General features: G+C 39.8%; 1 protein-coding gene and 1 long non-coding RNA gene across 2 annotated transcripts; one reads left to right on the forward strand and one right to left on the reverse strand.

Moving 5' to 3' along the window:
* Positions 1-819: 819 nt before the first annotated feature.
* LOC121896468 lies at positions 820-5,693 on the reverse strand. The gene is made up of 4 exons (XR_006096007.1): positions 5,612-5,693; positions 5,170-5,312; positions 4,388-4,798; positions 820-1,634 (listed from the first exon to the last, which is right to left on the reverse strand). It is a non-coding gene; the product is annotated as an uncharacterized LOC121896468 (long non-coding RNA).
* A 3,554-nt stretch (positions 5,694-9,247) lies between these two features.
* On the forward strand, positions 9,248-21,979 carry si:dkey-32e6.6 (extracellular matrix protein 2). Its single transcript, XM_042410392.1, has 10 exons — positions 9,248-9,452; positions 9,604-9,758; positions 9,913-10,183; positions 10,297-10,545; positions 10,990-11,105; positions 12,836-12,968; positions 13,052-13,209; positions 13,433-13,572; positions 20,319-20,645; positions 21,420-21,979. Exons 1-10 carry the CDS (start codon positions 9,248-9,250, stop codon positions 21,589-21,591), a joined length of 1,926 nt encoding a protein of 641 aa, XP_042266326.1. The 3' UTR covers positions 21,592-21,979.
* Positions 21,980-22,821: the final 842 nt, after the last annotated feature.

Here is a 22,821-nt window from a genome sequence, read left to right on the forward strand (position 1 = left end):
GCAGAGTCTAGTTTTCCATTATGACATCTCAAAATGTTAATAGAACAGAAAGTACCTGCAGAAATTTCAAACTTCTTTTTTAACTATAAGCTATTTTCCGCAGTCTACTGATGCCACCTACTGTTCAGAAAGTAAACATCAAACACTTGATTCATGGTTGTGGCCATATGAAATGAACCTCGATCAATACAATATATCCATTAATCGTTATGAATGTGTCTGTGCCGCTCAGGCTTGGAGGAGGAACCAAACCAAAGGGATCTTGAGGCACAAGTTCTTCTCTGGGATCAACTGGCAGGATGTGTACGAGAAGAAGGTGCACACACACACACACACACACACAAACACACACACACACACACACACACACACACACAAACACACACACAGCAGGCTGATAAGCCTACTAGGCCTAAATTAAGCTATGATTTTCGTTCAGAGACATTTCACTGAGCAGAATCCCATTCAGTTCCTCAGTCAGTAAAGTTACAAACACCCAACAGTAAGGAGGTCAGAGGTCACAGCACCCTGACAGCAGACAAAAGCCACAAGAGTTTTGTTTTCAACAGGACAGGTGTGTAGGTAAATCAGTACACTTAGAAACATTTTGGATTATTCTTTGGATTAAATTGTGATGTCTTCTGTTTTTATTCCCCTTTTACTCTTCTACTATGGTTTTATATTTTCTTCTTTTTCTTTATTTGTTGGCATTCTCATTTCAGATGACTCCACCCTTCAAGCCTGATGTGTCATCAGACACAGACACTGGAGGACAGGAGTAGTTTACTGGTCAAACCATCACCATCACTCCTCCTAGACAAGGTACCAACCTGACACCACTCCTCCTCCTCTCTCTCCTGCAGCTCCTCCTGGTGGCTGCTTAATCTCATGATACTTAAAACCAGGGAATTGAGAGATACTGTGAGATTAGATTAGATTAGGTTTGACTAGTTTATATTAGATTGGACTACTCTAGACTAGACTGGAGGGTTATTGTGGCAGCAAATCGTAGCAGGATACAGCAAAGAAGAGTAGAATATAAATAAGAATATAGCACATGGGTTATTATGTATAACAATGAAAACACATTAAAGCATTAAGCACAAACATAAAAATGAAATGTATGAAAAAAGGTGAACATGTCACTGCAATATGTGTGCAGGCTTCAATATAACAACAGTACAAAACAAAAAATTAATGTCAAACACAACATGAAAAAATACAAAAATGACATACAATACATAATAGAATAGTATATATGTAGGCTTCTGAAATAGATGCAGCCAAAAACGAGGTGAAAGTGGAAATCCTAAGGGCTAAACAAAAGTATAAAACTAAAGTAGAACGCAAACTGGCTGAGAGGACCCTTACCTCAGCTTGGTCTGGCATGAAAACAATCACAGGCCACAAAGCAAGAACAGAGCCAACATTCCTATGAATGGCTTCAGGTCAGATAGCGAATTTGACAAAACTTAATAAATTCTACCTGAGATATCAAGGAATTTGTCAGGTGCCAAACCGCACTGATGATAGGGAGAAAAACATTTGGTTGCGTAAAGGTTGTGCCCGTGATTCGCAGTCTAGCTTGAGACCCCGATGGTCGGCCTGTTTGTCCTTGTTCTCTTCTCCATGTGCTGGAACATGTTGTACACGGGCCCACATATGTAGGAAAAAGAGGAATAAATGAGGTAATTCGTTCACAATGGTTTGCTCCAGGCATCACACAAATCTCACAAACATTGGTGAACAGATGTATGACATGTCAACAAACCAGGAGAAAAGATGATGCAATAAAGCACAATCATTTGGAACCACTAGCGAGTCCCTTTGTAAATATGCAAATAGATTTTATACATATGCCAAGTTGCCAAGGATACAAATATTTGTTAATACTGGTGCATATGTTCTCCAAATGGGTAGAAGCATATCCCACGAGGAGAAAGGGTGCAAAAATAGTTGTCAAGTCCTTGCCTGTTAAAAGACGTTATTCTTAGGTTTGCTGTACCGCAGGGAATAAATAGCGACAGAGGCCCAGCTTTTGTGGCAAAGATAACTCAGAGTCTCGCAACAGTGCTAGGATTTCAGTGGCAGTTGCATGTCCCTTATCATCCACAAAGGTTGAAAGGATGAACTCTACTATCAAAGAGAGACTGACCAAAACTATGATGACAACAGGTCTGAGATGGCCTGATGCATTGCACCATGTTTCATTTGTACTGTAACATTGTACTGTGACATCCCGGTCTCCTGACAAGCTCTTCACTTTGGGTTAACCAGCTCCAGCAATTCCTTGACGTGATCAGTTTGACTTTAGAGATGAAGTTGAAGGACTTAGATGTAAACTTTAAGACAATCAGCACTTTGTCCTGGAACAGAGAGAAGTTGAAAAGTCCCTCCTTTCTCTAAAGATAAACAAGAACCCTGGTCCTGACAATATCAGTGGCAAATACAACAACAGGCCTGTGTTCTCTGAAAATTGTGCAATTTTCACTTCCACAGGTCAGTGCTGCCATTGGCCTGTGTTCCCTGAAAATTGCACAAATTGCACCTGTTTAAGCAGGGTAAGCTGTCTGAAGGTTCAGATAGGGAAAGTCTGTGCTCTAATGGACAGTACTGGGCCTACGTTATTTAGGCTGGCTCTTCCATTCTGTGTCTCACTCATCATCATCACCTACCCTTTTGGTTTGCTTTCTTTGTTTTTCCTGCCCAACAACATCTCCCATCACAGACTAAAGATTCATTCATTCATTCATTAAAATACTCTAAATCTTGTGTGATCTGTCTACTAAGTCTAGCTTACTGAGCCTGGGCTGTGAGGATTTTCATGTCCACAGGACGTGCATTGCCTGCATTGGCCTGTGTTCCAGGATAAAAGATTATCGAAAGGACTGTTGAGCATTAATGTGTCAAAATTATTTTCTTTATAATGTATCTATGTGGATAATTTAATGCCACATAATATTGTTTATTTTCATTTTGTTTTATTCGTGGTTCTGAACGGTAATTTCCAGGGGCGTTGGCTGGACTGTTAACCACCAGGGGCTGAGCCCAGATTCTTCTCCATCAAAAAACTTAAAAATATACTTCTAAATAGACTGTTTCCATGCATTTTTTTTCTTGCATGTGAGGGCTACACATTGCTTAAAAATGTGAAAATTGGCGAAGGAAGAAAGGGTTTGGATCTGATTTACCATATAATCTGCACATGAATATTTCAGCCATTTTAATGTCTCAAACCTAAATGAGCCTCATATCAGATACCTACAACCATTATTACTAGGCTTACATGATGGAAAAGCCTCAAAACCCATAATACAATGGCAATTTCACAAATGAGAGTTGAACATGGCTAACTACTGAAAGTGACTGGGTAAACTTTCATAATTTGGTTGCAAAATCATTGCTGATGGACCTACTTGATATGAACCACAATATATTATTGAACACAATATACTGTATATTACACCTGACACTGACCTACAGTGATGTGCGTGACACATCTAAATCATTTAGATTTAGTGTTTATTTCCTAGTTTAACATTTAATGAGTGAGCCAACTTTTTAAACTGACTAAACATTATCAGCTCAGCCTTAAGGTTTGTTTTATGGATTTTGAATTCGTCATAACACTTACCTTGCATGTTATCACTGTTTGTAGGACTACCAGACTGATCAAATATAAAACTTTTTGGCTATCTAACACTAGACTAGGCTAGTTTGGTCTCGCTAGCCAAGTTGAGGCACAATTAAGCTCTCATTGCTAACGGTTTAGCTGGCTACAGTGCAAAGTACATTAGCTATATATAACTTATGCTCTTCTCTTATCATGGTCACATAACTTGGACTGCATACAGACATTTAAACACCTTGTTTTCCTGGCTCAGCATGAGAGGATGTTTGTGCCACTGCTTAAGCTTCAACCCCGTTACCAGTAAAAAATCATATATATATTCATATTCATATATACATTTTTTCCTCACACTGACTGACTGTGTGAACTAGGGTTTGGCATAGTAACCCCACCAATTGAAGAACTGACAGAGACCTGTCAGCCAATAAGACACAAGTATTTCTACATATTATTTCCTGGAAACTTTCTTTCTTTTGTCTTTAGTGACAAATTGCTCAAAGTGGAGAATTATTCAGGGCTAAAGAGAAAATCTTCAGGTCTACGGCCCCAAATGCTCAGGCCTGGCGACAACCATGGTAATTTCTATTCACTCATCTCTGTGAAATTGTGTGAAATTCCAGGTTTGATCTAATTTAAACTTTTTTTGCTTAATGACACTTACTTAATGACACTTGCTTACTTACGGAAGAGGATTAGGGCCATTTGAAAAACTTATTTGAGGTCTAAGTTTAAAGTCAGAATTCTGAGTTCTTCTACCTTAACAGTAGTCACAATAACAGAGTTGTCACCCCCCTCATTCTTCGTAATGTTGATTACACCTGGGGTGCAACGGCGCTTTCCTAATAGTGGACAGTATGGTGTGTACTTGGTTGACCACTGTAAAAAAAAAAAAAAGTACAATTAATCGTATTTTACAGTTTTTCTACCCAGTTGAATATTGTTTCCACAATATTACCTGTTTAGAGGTATTGATGCTAGACACAATACCCCTTAAATCATCATCCCAATCATTTTGTTGTTCACCACAGTTCTTGGCTTTTTCTGTAGGCGGCTCATCCTGTCCATTGGCCTGGGGCTGGTAGGCTGATGTAACAGTGCACAGTTTGATACCCAGAGACTCAAAGACACCACAGTTGACTTGCAGATGTACTGGTTTATGCAAATTACCTGAAAGATATGATTCAATCACAAATATTCTATGTCACACATACACTGTGTTTTATATATATATGTGTGTGTGTGTGTGTGTGTGTGTGTGTGTGTATATATATATATATATATATATATATATACACTGTAACTGTACCTCATTTACAAATTCACGTTCAACATTTACACATTCCTTGGTTAGTAAAAATTCCTCTCCACCACTACAAAGTACAATGTTGACTATTTTCCTGGACACCTCAGTTGCTGTTTTAGTTTAGAGGGAAAAGATCCATGGCTGTCAGGCTGTCACTTTCTTCCTTTCAACCAAGACCTTTGCCTTTACCACCTTCAAAGGGGGTTACACATACTTCAGCCCACCATAATGCTACCTTTTGCCCTTTGCAGTGGTGAGAAGTGGACCAATTAGATCGCCCCAAGGACACTCCATGCTTCTCTGACATGGATGGGATGAAGGACAAGTGCAACTGTCTTGACTGTTTCATGCCACTGACAGCAGGGGACACTCATCAACCTTTAAAACAGTGAAATGAAATTCCATCAAGACTCACTAGTATCAGGGTATTGTAGAGTATGACAAAGTAAAAAACATAAGTGTACTGTATTTGGTGCAATGTCAGGGCAGGTTACAGGAGACTTTGGTTTTACATATTAAAATACTTCTGCAGAATAATTGCATAAAAAATTAAATGAAATGCACCACAATTTATGTAGAACTTAAAAAGTATCAGATCCAATGGTCAGTATATAAATTACAATGAACACACCCATTACATTTCCTTCAGATGCACTAATAACTCAGTCAACTCTCACCCATTTGTTGACATCCTCCCACAAGTTTGACCAGTGGTAGGATGCCAATACCTTCTCCAGTGTTTGGCGTCTGCCCGGATGACATCCAGTGGCAAGGTTGTTTTGGCACTCCTTCAGGACATTACAAGCTTGATCCATGTTACACACCACCAAGTGAAGTTTGTCCTGGAGCTTGTAATACAACTCCTCATCTGAAGCAGCAGGAAAAAACAACATTCATTTAGTAGTGTGTCTGTACAATAACTGGGTAGGTTAGGCAGTTCAAGAAAATCCTGTGGCCTTGACAAGTTGTAAATATGGGTTAAATATAACAGCTATTAGTGGTAGTACTTGGAGGGAAAAAAGGAAAGGAAGAGGGGTTAGACAGAACACCTCATAATAAACAGACAACCTATAATGTTCCTGACATCTCAGTCTTAACAAAGGCTTTATTCACACTGTTACTTAACTTTCACCGGGTTTTTTTTTGATGCCTTGTGAATCACTGCCTCCTTGCTCTCAGGATTTGTGAAGGTGACGGTGAGGTTGTACACACCATTCATCAATTAGTGTTTTATTTCAGTATAGAAATTCTCCATCATTATCTTGGTGAAACTAAATGTAAAAAATCTTAAAATCTGATAGATGATAATATAATGTCACATAATGTTAACACACGGTGAAAATTAATCATATTGTGGCAAGTTTATAGTTCTTCATTAAAGAGCAACAGCTAAAGACTGATTTACACATATAAATTAATATTACTCCTTTTTTTATTCACATGAAAAAAATATAACACAGCACCTCTGGTCTCAAGCTGAAAAACGGATAAATTCTCAATAGAAAGACACGCACTTTCACCAAACAAATGAACATAACTCATGGCACAAAACTTATGAAATTAAAAGTGCTTTAATGTTAATTTGAATTCATCGAGCAATTGATTTTGTAAAGGCCAATATTCTAAGTTAGATTTATTAGCTAGTTAATGTTAGCTAACATTAGCTAACAAACGAAGCACACCTAGCAAGGAGGAGTCGTTTCATCACTGTGTAGCGCGTGAATGCACATTTGTGCCGCATTTGAAAACTCTAGGTGCAGTTAGTGTAATGGTGAATGGGCAGACCTTCATCTCTTCCCTCTCAGTTTCACAGGTTATCAATCTGGGTGATGGAGGCACTGGTATTTTGGTGTGTTGTTATTTAGCTAATATTTCATGTGTTTTCAAGGTACATTTTGTTTGATTTTTATGTTAATTCAATAATTTATTACATGCAAGTTACATTAAGCTTGTAGCAAGTTTTGCTAGATTTATAACAGACTGGAGCTTCTTATGCATATGTAATTGAGGTTAGTAACAGACTACGTTAGTAAGTTAGCTAAACTGTGATAATACCCTAACTAAATCAACTCTGCGCCCAATAGCTAATGTTATGTAACATAATCTATTGTTTTTGGTATGGTGACCAGGTGTTAGGTAGATAGCCACAGCAGGGCACCAAACAAATGGGATTACAGCCAAGGTGTTGATTTTATGCCTTTGTTGTTTTACAGTTAAGGGTTAGTTTATAGCCTACCAATGCACAATTAATAATCAGAGGAGGTTTAAACATTTCATTTGAATGTGTGATATTCCCATAACATTAGCTATTATTAGCCCTGTCAATCATCATAAAGCAGCCTCGGATCGAAATAAAAGGAAGAGAGAAGGAATGAAGAATACAGACTTTGTTAACAATATGAATTTATCCTAAGCTCAATATTTTCAAGGGACACTTCACCTGCAACTTTTGTTTTTTAATTGACTAAATCACCAACACTTGTTGCTGGGACTCTTTCAGAAGCTAGTCCAGCAAGCAGCAGCAGCAGCTGCAGCAACCATACACATTTTCTTCGGGAAATGCAAATATTCTACGAAGCAAATGTTAGCACTAAATGAAGATGGTAAACATACCTGCTAAACATCAGCATGTTAGCATGCTGACTTGAGTATTTATCACAAAGCAAAGTACAGCAAAATACAATCTCATAGAGTTGCTACTTTGGCTGTAAACTCTTTTCTTGTTTTAGTTTAATATCATTTTTGCCACATTTTAACAGATAAGTGTGATGCATGTTATATGGCAGTGGTCAGACAGTCTAGGCCATGTTTATTCTGAGTAAGAAAATAAGTTGCGCTAAGATTGCAGAGAAAGGACAATAGGTCACAGGAGGGATGGTAAAAGGTGCATTGTGTCCTAAACCAATAACTGGACCAGAAGGAGTTCTGTATCTTAAATATTTATGTCTGAGATCCAGACGTCAGCACCCTTCTCTATAGCAAAATATTCCAGGGTGTTGTCAAACTGAGGTTAAGGATGGGGTTGAATGTGGTCAATGGATTACTGCATGTCCCTGTCAAAGAGTTAAATGAATTACACGTTAGTGTACATTTGGACACGTCACTATTTACTTTGGAAGAGCACATCAGGACTTAAGTGTTTCTGTATTTAGTGTTAAGTTGTTCAACGTACCATTTGGTGTCTGGATCCTTCTGTCGTCTCTGTCTCATCAGATCATTGCCAGTTGAGCGAGAAAAAAAACCCTTCATCTGGCCATGAATTAATATATAATTTTCACATAAATGTCAATCACAGAAGCTGTTGTCTGAGACGTGACAACCTGCACACAAAATTTGACAGGTTTTATGTGTATGTGTGGTAACTGGGCAAATAAAGAAGGGCTGTCAGCAGGTTTCACTCCACAGTGAAAATCCCAGCTAGACTTAACACTCAGCCAGTGGCACCTGCTTGGCTTGGTGTTGAGTGTGAGGATGCACACACACCAGAGTACATGTGTAAGCATCACAGTGTATGTAGTGTGTGTACAGACATTATGTACTGTATGTACAGAATGTAAAGATGGGCTCATTGTTCATTTCTCAGTGGTCATGTGTGTTTTCATACATAGCTGCTAGTGGAGCTTGGCCAAACATGGTTGACTCCGATCTGAACTGTCTACCAACCCCGTCTCTTGTTGGAAAATGTCCAAGATCAGCATAAATAACATAGATCACATGATGATGTCCATAAAGAATCTATCACAAGTGTATGACACATATTGTGTACCAGTTTATATCTCCTTCTGCTGGTCCGTCCCTCATCTTCTCCACAAACCTTTCGCTTTCTACCCAGTGTTAGCAGACAGTTATAAAAGGGAGAGGAGACAAGGAGGAGCAGGGCGGGTCTGTGTATTTTATGCTACGATGAACGAGGGCCTTTATTAACAATGTGAGAGTTTATTTTTTTGACCTCTCCGCCTCCTAGATATTCCTTCCCATCCTCTTGCTCTCTCTTCATTTCAGCATTCTCTGAGTTGAGAGAGCATGTCCAATATGTTTAAGTACTGCTATTGGCTGACTCAAAACAGAGAAACTTAATCACAGTTTTTACTCCCAGGGTTCACAATCTCAAATTCTAGGGTTTTCTGGAAATGTTTCCTCTCATGTAAACTCTCATTTTGACTCGCTCTTCACACTTGGCTTGGCGGAGTTTGTTCCCTTCGGTCTGCTCGCTCTTTGGATTTGCTTGATCCTTGCTTCAACTCTGAACATCTGCAAGTCTTGGACTACACTCTCTCGAACTGAAATAACTCAAATTTAATAAACATCCAACAATGCCAAGAACATGGATAATGCTCCTTTGTTTGAGTGGCACAATTTTATCAGGACAAAGCCAAAACTCTGCACGTGACATAGAATCACACTTGGAAACTTCTTCTAAGAGACCGGAGTTAGAAACAGCAGTCATTCATCCACCAGGAATTGATACAGGAGTGACACTGTTAGATACACATGTTTCGGGTACAACTTTCCCTGCAGGTAAGCTGCTGTTTTTGTCTTTTAAATGCTGTCTGTTTCTCTCTGCATGCTCTTAGCTAAAACATGTTTTTATACCTGGAATAGTTTAAAGCACATACATCAGAGTGTCTGTAATTGCTTTTTTAATACTCTGCTTTATGTTTTTGTGAAGAAGAGAGTGAGGATGAGCATTTCCAGGTGGAGGCAGAGGAGGAGAGGAAGCAGCAAAGAATTGATTTTACAAAGATGGAGGCTGGTAGACAAAAGAGAGGTGCCTGGGGGAAGAGGAAACATGCACCTACAGTGGAGGCCAATGCATATAGAATAGTATGACCACACACTTGATTTTGCTGTGTGCATACAGAAATGCACATTTATAGATAAAGATAAAACAACTGCACATGTGATCTTCCATAAAAGCCATTTATGATGGTCATACTCCGCTCTAAGGTGTATGTTGATTTGCTGCTGCTCATTGCAGGCAGGTTTGGGGCGACCCCTAGACGGCTGGAAGAAAAGAAGCAAAGGAGAGATGGAAACCAGCGCTCTCATGGCTGTTCTTAAGGAACTTCACACTGAGTGGAGGCGGCTAATGGATCAAGGAAAAGCAAAAAAGAAGGAGGAGGAGGAGGAAGAGGATGATGATGATGATGATGATGAGGAGGATGAAGATGACGATGATGATGACGAAGAGGAAGAAGAAGAGGAGGAAGAGGTTTCGATTTTTAGTACAAAAGCAGTGCCTTGCTTTAGTTAATTGAATCACCCAGTTGAGTTAATGAAGCAATCTTCTGTCATGTAATTTTTTCACTTTTTTTGTGTCAGGAAGAGGAAGAAGAAGAAGAAGGAGAGGGAGAAGGAGAAGGAGAGGAAGAAGAGGGAGAAGGAGAGGGAGAAGGAGAGGGAGGAGAGGGAGAAGGAGAAGAAGAAGAGGAAGAGGAAGAGGAAGTGACAACTCAGTCTCCCAGCAATCAAACAGCAACATACACCAACTTTACAGAGTCTCCTCTCAGCGAGTGTCAGACTACTGACAGAGAAATCAACTGCAGGGGCATCGGCATGACTCACCCGCCAATCATCCACAACCTGGAGGCCACAAAGCTGGACATGGCAGGTGTGTGTGTGTGTGTCTTTGTTGTGTTGGTAGCTTCATCAAACAAAATGAGCATTTTTGTGCTTAGTAGGGTGATACAAATAAGAAGTGGTGTCACAAAAAGCGATACAGCAGTGATATTGATTACATAAGAACTGGTTTATTATTAAATTTCTTTAGGTTGCCAGTAGCTCTGATTGTCACGTTGATTCCACAAGCCATGTACTTTATTGATTTTTAAAAACCAGTCATAAATTTAGGTTTATTCATGATTTTCTGTCACGGTTACTTCAATGTCTTAACAGCAGTACATATAATGTGGCGGGAAATACTATAGATCAAGATAGTGAATCATTAAACTGAAAAATTACATGTTGCTTTACTTCCAGCAAATTTCACTGATTAGACTGATTATATTATTTAACTTAACCCACTACATCACATATCATATCATCTGATTATAAGAGAACAACATCCAAAGCATCACTCCAGATGTTTTCTCCGGCCTGCCAAACCTGGACACACTGGACCTGAGCAAAAACAAGCTGGATGATGAGTTGTTCAGCCAAAACCCCCTGTCTGTGAGTAACACTGTGTGCATATTACAGCTTTGACCTGCCACTGTCCAACAATACTGTATACTCCATCACTGTCACAGTCAGATATTTAGTCCTGTACTCATCTGCATTAATCACACCCACGACATTCTGTATGTTTAATCATGTTTGAATAATTGCCTTGAGTATGAAGCATGGGATACAAATAATGATGTGAAGCACCCAACCAAGCCCACCCAGTAGCACCTGACTGCAGAGCTGCTGCAATGCTCCAGTAGTGCCTGCTCCACCCTCAGGCAATGAATGTCACAACTGCACCTTTTTTGTTTCTTATTGCTGCTGTTGGTGTGTGTTTGAGGTTTTATACTTGCAAAATGTTAAGTTACCATCAGCATATTTTTATGGTAAACTGTCATCATGTGGCATCTTTTCTCTTCTGTGACTGTCCTACCAGACTTTATTTGCCTTGAGAAAGAGAGACAGTGAGACAGACAGAGAGAGAATGTGTGTGTGTGTGTGTGTGTTATGTAAAGCATCGGGAATTCAGGGTGACCAAGTTCTTTTGTGCTCTGTATTTGAACTAAGAACTTAGGTGTTATTGATATGAACCTTTCAATAAAAAATAAGTGACACTCTCTACAGACAATTAACACTTTTAGGCTTACTTGTCTGATGGTGAATTGCCTAAAAAAGCTTTATGTTACACCAAGAAACAGAAGATAATGATACATGAATTTATAAACCCTTAAATCTAAAATATTATGTTTTATAGCCATATGCTGAATTGTATTTCTGTTTTTAGTATTTAGTAATTAGTATTTAGTACTAGTGTTAAATGTCCACTGGATGTTAGAGTGCCACATTTACGTTCAATTATTTTAGCTATCAAGTGTTAAATGTTGAACGTAAAACCTCAACACACACACACACACACACAAGGAAAACAAATGCGTATCTTAAACAATAGGTTACCTGAGCAGCTACCTTTTTCTATAGGTGGTGTAGTTAAGCTTGTGTAAAACTGGTCTGACGTTGACCCAAACAACTCCCTCTGGTGGAGAATCAGCAGCCTGCTAAATGTCAATGAGTTTTATAAGCCAGTTTTATAAGCATCTTGCATCTAATTAAAATAAAAAGCAGGATGCATCCTGTATCATTACAGTAATATAAGAGCACTGAAAATTACATTAACTAATCCACTCTAAGAATAACCTTTGGTCTAACCTCAAAATGTCCACAGGCCAAACACAGATCCTGACCACACTGCAGCAGCCTACCACACTCTGACCAATCATTATACACCACTTTCAGCATACTCTCACAGTATTGGCTGGATAGACCTGTTGGAAAACCAGCTGCAGCCAATGATGTGGAGAGTGAAGTGAAATTATTTTTAGAGGATTTTTTATTTTTTATTTTCTGCTCACATCCCCGTAATGACAGAGGACTGATGGACTGGCTAGAGGGATACTGCAAAAGATCCAGTCCACTGCTTTTACTTGACACACATCAACCACAGAAGCTTTCAATGAGGAGCCACAAAGAGTGGCTTTACTAAAAATACAACATGATAGATGACATGGAAGAGATGCACAGATTTGTCATTCCCTCATTTAGTGTATTTCTGTGAACTCTGTGTTTGCATCCTGCTTGGCGAGACGGGAGGGAAAATTATGGATTTCGAGACCAGTATCCATTTTGTCTGTTTTATCTTCCTGGCCTGGTTACCCCTCTTTTTGTTGTGTGTTATATAGAACTTGACCTCTCTGAAGAAGCTGAACTTAGATGGCAACCAGCTTACCAGGATCCCGATGCTGCCGCCATCCCTGGAGGAGCTAAAGATTAACAACAACAAGCTTAGTTCACTCAACCCTCCTTGTTTCAAAGGTAGGAATTGTGTCTGTGTACATGGAAGAGACACAAAATCTGTATGCAAATAATGTTAATGATATTGATTGTTCCCTATTGAGGTCTGACGAACCTGTTGAAACTGGAGCTGGAAGAGAATAGTCTACATGACGGCAGTGTGTCACCTCAAACCTTCAGACCACTAAAAAGTCTTCTGTACCTCAAGTTGGACAATAACCGCTTTCGATTACTGCCCCAGGGTCTTCCCCCCTCTCTGAAGGTATGCTGATATCACTTTACTGAATCCTGTAATAAAACCCTCCTTAAAATGTTAAGATAATCTACAGGAGGCAGCTGGGATTCACTATTTTACTCAGGGCCACTTCAGAAAGCCAGACACTGATTTGATGACTATTTATGTTACCTTGATGACCCAAATCATGCAAAAGTCCTGAGTGAACAAACATCCATTTCATCCCTGTCTTTCTGTGTCTTACTTTTAGGTGCTGAAGATGAATCAAAATCTGATTGAAGAGGTGACAGAGGAGGCAGTGAGGGGCTGCGTCCATTTGAGAGTGCTGGACCTGAGTCACAACCTGCTGCATGAACAAGCCATCGCTGACCGTGCCTGGATCCGTCTCAAGTACGTCTATCTATCTATCCATCCACACATCCAATGAGAGCTACTAATTCCTCAAAATAATGTTCTGTAGTTCCTTCATCAGCCACAAGAGGGTAGACTGCTGTTATTTGGAGATGTGAACATTTTTTATATTTTTTTTTGTTCAAGCAGTTATCAGTTTATGCTTGTGGCACTTAAAAGATTTGAAAAACCTATTTCCATTTACAGATTAGCACTTTTCTAGTCAGATCATCAATACTTTACTATTCCTATCATCAATATCAATATCTCAGGCTATGATTCACACATAAAAATGCACATAAACACATTCCAACACAATCCAGCTCAGTCCTCACAGTAGCTCCTTTAGCATGGCTGTCAGTATCAATATTTATGACTGATGTTCTGACACATACTTTTTCTCTCTTCTTCTTCCTCTCTTTCTTTCTCTCTCTCTCTTTCGCACACTCAGACACACACACACACACACACACACACACACACACATGCATGCACACATATCACAGAAGTTTTGACAGCTGACCATGTGTACTTAGATGAGCAGGTGTGTGAGTGAGATCTTGAGGGCAACTGTATGCCTGAATATGTATTTGTGTATGTATGCCTCAATGTGTCTGTGAGGGTGTGTGTGTGTGTGTGTGTGTGTGTGTGTGTGTGTGTGTGTGTGTGTGTGTGTGTGTGTGTGTGTGTGTGTGTGTGTTGTTTAAATATAGTGAATTCCAGTGGGTTTTTCTTTGCTCCCTGGGATCCTTGTGAACCACAGTGGGAGCTTCAGGGAAAACTGAGGAAAAGAAAATGCAAAAGAGAGAAAGAAAGTCAGAAAAGAAATGGAAAAAATTGGAGAGAATATGAATTGTACTTTAAAATGACTGCATGAAAGAGGAAGCAGAAATATAAAATTGAGAAAATAGGAAAGTTAGACAGAAGAAATGATGGGATTGTGTATGCACAGATGGAAAACAGAACAACACAAAACCTTTTCCAGAGAGGAACAAACAGATTATGTGAGGACAGGAAGAGACAACTCAACCTGACCCTTGACCTTATTAGTGGCGATATCAGCAGCCTTCTCATAGGTCCTGTAGGCTTATTAGCAGGCCCACTATCTTAAAAGCTTACCACAGCAATGCATAGACAACAGAGTGTGAACAAATTCAACTTGACCTGAACTCCACAAACACAGCAGGATAGCATGATACCTTAAAGGGCAAAAGTCACTAACGAGATCCGGCATCATTTTCACACTGAATAAAATCTGATCCGCGTTGAACCACTGGTGGAGAAAATATCTACATCATGTAACTCAGCAGGGGTGTGTGGAGAAATAGAAACAGAGGAACAGAATGAAAAGCAAATTGCTTAATGATGAAATAAACTGCAGTGTGCTGGTTTCGATTAGCAAAGCGCCTCTGTTCCATGTTAGGGAACTAGTATTATTGTTGCCTCCTGCTTGGAATTGGAGGTGCGAGAGGAGAATAATGGAGTCTACAGAGAGCTGGGGAATGGAGCCTGGACCTGGTATTTGTTCATCTGACTGCCAGCATCTCTCCTCATTACTTTGTTAATATAATCTCATGTCTATACTGGGTGTTTGTATGTATGTGTAGATGCATGAATTATATAAAAGTATGCAGAGCTTCTGTTTTCCCTGTTTTTTTGCTTGCAGTAAACTTATCCCAGATCTGTCATTAGTTTGTGCTCCTCTGGGTGTGTTTACGGTCGCTGCCAATGTGTGGACAGCATACAAAGCGTGGACACATGCATAACAACTGTGCATCCCTATGCATGGTTCTGTCTCTCAAGGTACATGCGTATTACGTGAGCAGAATCTGCAGTAGCGTACAATTAATGCTATTGCATTAAGAGCCATGAAATTAGTTATCTCTCCTCAGGGGCACAACTAACAGCTTTCATCTTTAAAGACACATGCACACATAAAAAAAGAAATACACACACACACACCCAAGCCTGTTTGCCATCTACTCCCGGCTCTTTATGAAACTGTCAGTTCAAATAACAGTCTTATCCGCTCTCCCTCTAGTCGATCAAAACTTCAAACTGATCACATCACTGCTGCAAGCCAAGAGACCTGACTCCAGTCACCACATGTTTACTGACAGAGCCGCAGCATGTGTTAAGTGATTTCATAAATATCACTCCTTTCAAAAAATCCAAAGCAATAACATTTCATGAGTAACATGTTTTCAATTACAGTTTTTAATTTATGCTGTCAAACATTTTTATTGGGAAAATGATCGTTATCTTGACTTTTTCTCTTTTAATGCTGTGTGGTGCTCTCCAGCTTAACATAACATCCTTGTAAATGTGTCACCAGCTTCAAATATATCCAGTAAAACTACTGGCACAATATTAATTGATAAGTGACACAAAAGTGGTGACTTAGCTCATTTTATTTAGTTTTTAAACAGAAAGCAATTTTTGCTGATTGAATGATTCTTTTTTTTGAGTGTCCATGTGGTTTTTATTAGTTGTGTCATTTTGACAGTGAGGCTGTCCCTGGAGAGAATCTCTTTGTAGATTTATCATAGCTGTGGGCTCATACTGACTGCATGGAGGCACAGGTTCAGTGATCATCACACCAAAGATGTGTGCGTTGTGTTATGACGTGTCTGAGCCTGATAGAACCAGCACAAATTGGTTTCGTAATAAGCTTACATAAATGGGAAAACAAGCACACGGCACTACACAAAAACTCTTTGCCAACAATGCTGATGCATCACACTGAAGTCAAGTGAACACCGCTGACTTTAATCTTTGGTTTATATTTTTGATTTCCTTTATGGTTGCAAATTATATTTGAAATGGCAGCATTTTTAGTCTTACAGTACAGTATGTACACTACACATGCATACAAATACCCACCGTGGATGTGCCATATAGACTGTAGTACTGCTGCAGTAAATTATTAAAGTCATATTCTATGTTCAAATGAATGCAAATGCGCTTCTGTCTGTATTCAACAGATGTGACAAATGTGCTATCTGGAAATAAATATTTCCAGATATCAGCTTGTGTTCATAAATTCAGTGCACATGGAGGCCTGCAGCATAATGACATGATATAGCTGAAGCCATCTGCCATCATCAAGCCTGTGCCATCATCCATCCATCATTCTATTTCTTTAGTCCAGTCTTGGTCCGTCTAGCCTGCTTGGCAGAGCCACTCTGCCTGGCTACGTTACCTATCCTGGTTAGGTTGCCAAAGTGCGTAAGCCAGCTTGTGTAGTGCTGGCACGGTGGGCTCAGCAGACAGGGAACAGAGTATATGTGAGTATTGTACTGCTATATGTGCAGGAGAGCAAGACAAAGCTCTCTGTGTGCTGGTTACCATTAGAACCCAACACCCTTAGGATGAGCAGCCCATCAGATTGATTACTCCTGGCCCTGCTTTACAGAGACACACACACATTTGTGCACACAGAAACTTCTGGTTTTGTGTAATTGCTGTGTGCCTCGCTATAAATGTTTTATAAATTAAGTAATAAAATGTTGCGGTGTGTGTGTATGTGCCTATTTGTTTGAATATATTAGTATCTATTTGTGCATTTGCATTTTCAAATTCATATGTTTGTGTTTTTAATCATCTTTGTTTGTATGAGCATTTTTATTTTTTGTGTATGCACTAATCATGTTGCAAGTTCCTGCGCATGCATGCGTGCGTGTTGGTGTGTGCATGTGTATGTGTAGGTGCTAGTGGCTGGGAGTGTAGAGGGAGGAGGACTGTAAGAAGAGAGGACTGTATGTCCCTCTGCTCATTAATACCATGTGGAGCTCTAAACAGCAACGGACTGCTGCTGAGCTTACTGGCAAAGATTTAGAATATAAATCAGCAGCACACAACTGGTCTGAACTGGTACTGAGAAATGGATGGAGCGATTTATTTTGAAGGTTTAAAAATTCAAGCAGAAACCACATTTTCACAGCAATCCATAACTGCCAAAATATGTGTAGGTTAAACAAAAGGCCTGCAGTGTGTGTTGGCTCGTGTGTTTGTGTATGGGGCTTTTTTCCTATCTTTATTCATGAGTGTGGTCTTTCAATTTGAGAACATGATTTATTGATTTCACATTCAGATTTTGTAATGTTTTCTCTCAAACCCTGCCCTCGCACTTACATAGCCCCTGCTTGCATTTAGATTTGCTCTGCTTCTGCTCAGACTGTATGCTGGCATTCAGATGTATTGTTGCTTGCACAGATTTCCTGCGCTCCAGCTTCAGCCCTTCTCCTCGCACTCAAGCTGCATCTGTGTGTTCATGAAATGTCTACTCTCAGATTTCACCTCTGCTCTTAATATTAATTTTTTTTGTGCAACAACCCTGTCAAAATTCCCCAACCAATAGAAGGCCAGGTGTAGTGTTGACCAATTAAAATGATCTACGCCTCCTTGCGTGCCCATTTGCTTTACTTCTTAGAGCGTCCCATATGAGAATCCTGTCCAGAATGGACATATAATAGTAGCCATTTAGCACACCAACAGGAAGCTGGTTTGCTATATGACTACTATTATATGTAGCTATTATACTAAAAAGTACAGGCACTGGTATATATATTAACTGTCCTTTTATTCCAAAAGTTGTATAAGTAAGCAAGGGAAGTACATTTAATAAAGCTCTGGAGGGTGGGGGCGGATGAACCCAGTTAAAGAGTAACTGCCCATATGCTTTGCAAGGACCAAGGATCAATTCATTGGTCAACACTACACCGTTCTATTGGTTGGGGAATTTTGACAGGGTTGTTGCACAAAAAATCGAAGAGCAGAGCAGAAATCTGAGAATTCACAAATGCAGCTTGAATGCGAGGACAGGGGCTGAAGCTGGAGCAGGAAATCTGTGAAAGCAGCAATACATCTGAGTGCAAGCATACAGTTTGAGCAGAAGCAGAGCAAATCTAAGTGCAAGCAGGGGCTATTTAAGTACGAGGGCAAGATTTGAGGGAAAGCATTACAAAATCTGAACGTAAAATCACTAAATCATGTTCTCAAATTAAAAGACTACGCTCTTGAATAAAGATAGGAAAATAGCCCCATATGTGTGTGTCTTCAGTTAAATCTGTCATTGTGCTCACTCCCTTGTGTCTTTACTTTGTTTTCAGTAAAACATTTATAACTGTGTTAATGTGATGTTTTATTACACCTCTGTAAAGCAGGACCTTGACCTCTCTAGGGGGCCTTGTTTGACCAAACTGAGGGAGGAAGGACTAATGCTAACCATGACCTTTACTGTGATATTGACAAATGATCAGAAATTGCTTAGTCAACCAACGTTTTGATTTATTAAAAGATGTTAACCCCTTCTTTTTTTCACACACCATCTTCCTCATCATTCATCATTATACAAACCTCACAAAAACACAGATGATTAATGTAACCTGGAGTTGAGAGCTCAAGGGAGGGGAGTTAATGCAGAGGTCCTAAGCCTTGTTTATAGTCACGGGAGGCACCGTGGTGCGGGCCTCGGCAGATGGCACGTGAACTATGAGCATGCACAGAGGCTTTTATGGTCAACATGACTATTGAGGGGGGCATGAGGCATACAAACAAAATATTCTGTGAATAAGCAAGAAGTCAATGAGTGTTACTGGCAGAACGTCATTATCTAACATGGCATGCTGAAGAAGAATTTATCTGCTTATGGCTATTAAAACGCGACGCAAGAGGAGATGGTCTGTCTGTCCCTTATATGCAGAGAGAGGTCCCGATGGGGAATATAGACGTATTGTTAGGCCGATGCCTGCTATTGAGGAGGAAATGTACTTCAGCTACTTTTGCATGTCCACGTGCAGCACACGCCTTGTTACAAGTATTCAGAGGTGCATGACCAAGCCCCTCAACAGCTTGTGGGGCCTCCATGCTTGACATGAAAGACACAATGACGTCATTTTTAGTGCTTGCACCCTCGTGCCAGGGACACTGTGTCAAGCATAAACCTAGCTTTACTGTAAGTCATCTTTACGAGTAGCAGAAATGCTGAGGCACTGAAAATCCATCAGACAAATGCCAGTAGTAGCTTCTCCCACATCCATAACACTCCATGCGCTCTTTTCTCATTGGTTCCAATTTCACTTCACTGTGTGGTCATTGGCTCACCACTTGAGGGTGTTCTGAGCCCATTGGCTGTTCAGTGTGGTCTACAAATGGCGGAAGAACAGGACAGGAAATGAGCTTTCTCTCCTGCTGCGAGCTTGTGCTGTAAACTCACAACAGCTGTGCAGGATCTTCTAAAAAAACACTGAGCCCCTATACTGTACTTTAGCCTCAGACCCCACGTATCGTTTGTTCTCTTTTCCCGCAAACCAAAAAGAACATATGGTCGTTCATTCTCTTTCCCACAAACCAAACATTTTCTTGCCTTATCAGCCACAAATTCCATCTCAAACTGACATTGTGCCTCCCAAGGCCCCATAATTTTCTACCCTGCTGCTCCCCTTAACTCCCCACAACCTAGCCTCCCACTCTGCACTCCTGACTCCCTGCCTCCCCAACGGCACCATGCAGGGGTCCAGTAACTATAAAACATGAAGGCCACAGTGAAAAGCCTTGGAATCAGAGTAGAAATGAGCATTATTACAAACATTCTGCGAATATGGTGTTGGAAACTGACCTGCCTTTATAAAAATATCTAAAAAAAAAAAAAAAAAAGATGAAGGAAGAAGAGTTTTCTTTAAAAGGTCTTCTTGTTGATATCTCACTGATACTTGTGATTCTTCTATGTGTTTCCTCTACCTCAGAGCCCTGGAAGCCTTGGATCTGTCTTACAACCGATTGACCTCAGTCCCCATGAATCTGCCTCGCCGTCTCAGTAACCTGACACTTGAGCACAACGACATCAGTTACATCCCTGCCTTTGCGTTCCGCCACCTGCGGCCCGGCCTGCAGTCCCTCTGTCTATCCCACAATTCCTTGAGCAATGAGGGTGCAGAGCGAGTTTCTTTTGTTGGAACATACCGCTCACTTAGTGAGCTCCTACTGGACAACAACCGCCTGGGGGAGGTCCCTCTCTCTGTTCGACAGTTTAAGAAACTGCAGGTGCTGAGACTGGACAACAACAAGATCAGGTAGAACTGCACTTTCTATACAGTCAATTTTTATTTTTCAAATATGATTTTTATAATACAGGGATAAGCCACTGCTTACTTGATACCCAATCCTGGCCTAATATCATTAGCTCTGCTGGTGCAGCTCCCCTTGGAAATGACACAAGGAGCTTGGCAAAGAAGCAAAGAAGGAAATTGTGGTACTTTGAATGTCTTATGCAAATTTATTTATTCAAATCAACATTTCAACAAGTCCTCATCAGCATAAAGATGAAGACAAAGACTATTGTTGTCACAACAATTTTTATTGTTGTATGTGAACTGTACAAAACACTGTGTACCCTTTGATCTAAAACAGTAAATCTGGTGACCCAAGAAAGGATTATGCCATTTCCTTGACCTTGTGTTTGTCATCATGGTCAGCAGCCAATATGGGGCTTTTATCCTATCTTTATTCAAGAGCGTGGTCTTTCAATTTGAAAGCATGATTTATTGATTTCATATTGAGATTTTGCAATGCTTTCTCTGCGCTTAGATTTGCTCTGCTTTCGCTCAGACTGTATCCTGACACTCAGATATATTGTTGCTTGCACAGATTTCCTGCTCCAGCTTCAGCCCTTCTCCTCACATCAGGCTGCATCTGTGCGCTCGTGAAATGTCTGCTCTCAGATCTCAGAAATCTGAGAGCAGACGCACACAACATAGCAGGCAACTAATAAATCAGCGCTTGCGGTAGGAAGGTGAAGAATTCAGTACGTATGTCTAAGTCTTAGTTTTTGTATGTTGTGGTTTCAGGCTGGTGAGAGGGTGGGGAGTGTGCCACCCTAGTAATTCTGGCTCCATCTTGGCTTCAGTCCACTTGGAAAATAATCTGCTGGAGGTGGAGAGGATCCCCCCAAATGCCTTCTCTTGTGTCGTTGATGCTCAGGGACTGGTCCTCTATCCACAGCAGGGACAAAACAAATAGGCTGCACAGTGGGACAGAGATACATGCACAGACAAACACAATATATGCATGTATATCATCATACAACTGTACTTTTCTTTCTTTCAGAGTTTGCAGAAATAAAATCTTTATCAAGTAGTTTGCTCAGTCACTCAAAGCTATCATTTTAACATCCCTAGATCTGTCTTTTTCTCTCAGATCTTATCTTTGATTGGAAAACTGACTGTAATGTTTTGATTTATGTATATTAAAGCAAATGAAGAGTTCATTTGCAAAACAGATATCTCCATTTAAATTAATTTTCATTAAGCATGTTTTTTTATTGTGCATTCCAGGTAATCAAACTGTATCAGGTATCAATCAAACTGCAGCTGGGTTGTTTTGATTAAATAAAAATAGCTCATAGTAACTTACAAAAATTAAACTTTATTGAAAAAATGTTGTTGTTTTTTTTTTTTCAAATATAAAGTTTGTTTGTTTTTTTTGGGGGGGGGGGCAGATAACTCCATATTTCATGTTTCAGAGTTAAACAAGGCAATGTAATGGATATAAGTTTCTCTTAATGTAATATTAACATTCTTTAACATAAAGCAAGTAGGTCAAATGCTGAAAGTTGCAACAAAACAGCCCATTACTGGGCAATATTACACAATTTTAAGATCATACCTTGGAAAATCCTGGCTAGACTACAAAACCACTGAGCATGAATGTGCCAATGTTTTAAACTGCAGAGTGTTATGAAAGACCACAGCTGTCCTTTTTTAAAAGAGGTACGACAGTTGTTAACCAGACAAGCTCATTGCAGAAATGACTCATTGAGCCTTAAGTTTTTCACAGTTTTTTGTTTACAATCAATTCTTTGGGAACTACATTAACCTGGAAAATGATTGAATATTTTACAGTATTCCATAGTGTAACTCCATATTCCATGTTATTTATTGTTACTCCATGTTTCACAGTATTCAGTTTAACTTAGTCCTCCATGTTACTCAGTTTAACTCAGTATTCAGCATTCCTCTTCTTTTTACGCCCTGAAGGAAATAACATCATGAGTTCTTCAGTTTTTTCCAAATTATCCATCTTTAAAGAGGACTTTGAGTCAAAGTTACACCTAAATAGGTCTGTCTGTGGCCTGACTCACAGTACTCTGTGCGTCACACCCATTTTACTACATAACACACCCACTTGGTTAGGTTTAGGCATCAGGCGTGAGATGGTTAGGGTTAAGGTAAGAACATCGGGTTGTGTCAT

Source organism: Thunnus maccoyii, chromosome 4 (genome assembly GCF_910596095.1).
Source record: "Thunnus maccoyii chromosome 4, fThuMac1.1, whole genome shotgun sequence".
Classification (NCBI taxonomy): Eukaryota; Metazoa; Chordata; class Actinopteri; order Scombriformes; family Scombridae; genus Thunnus; species Thunnus maccoyii.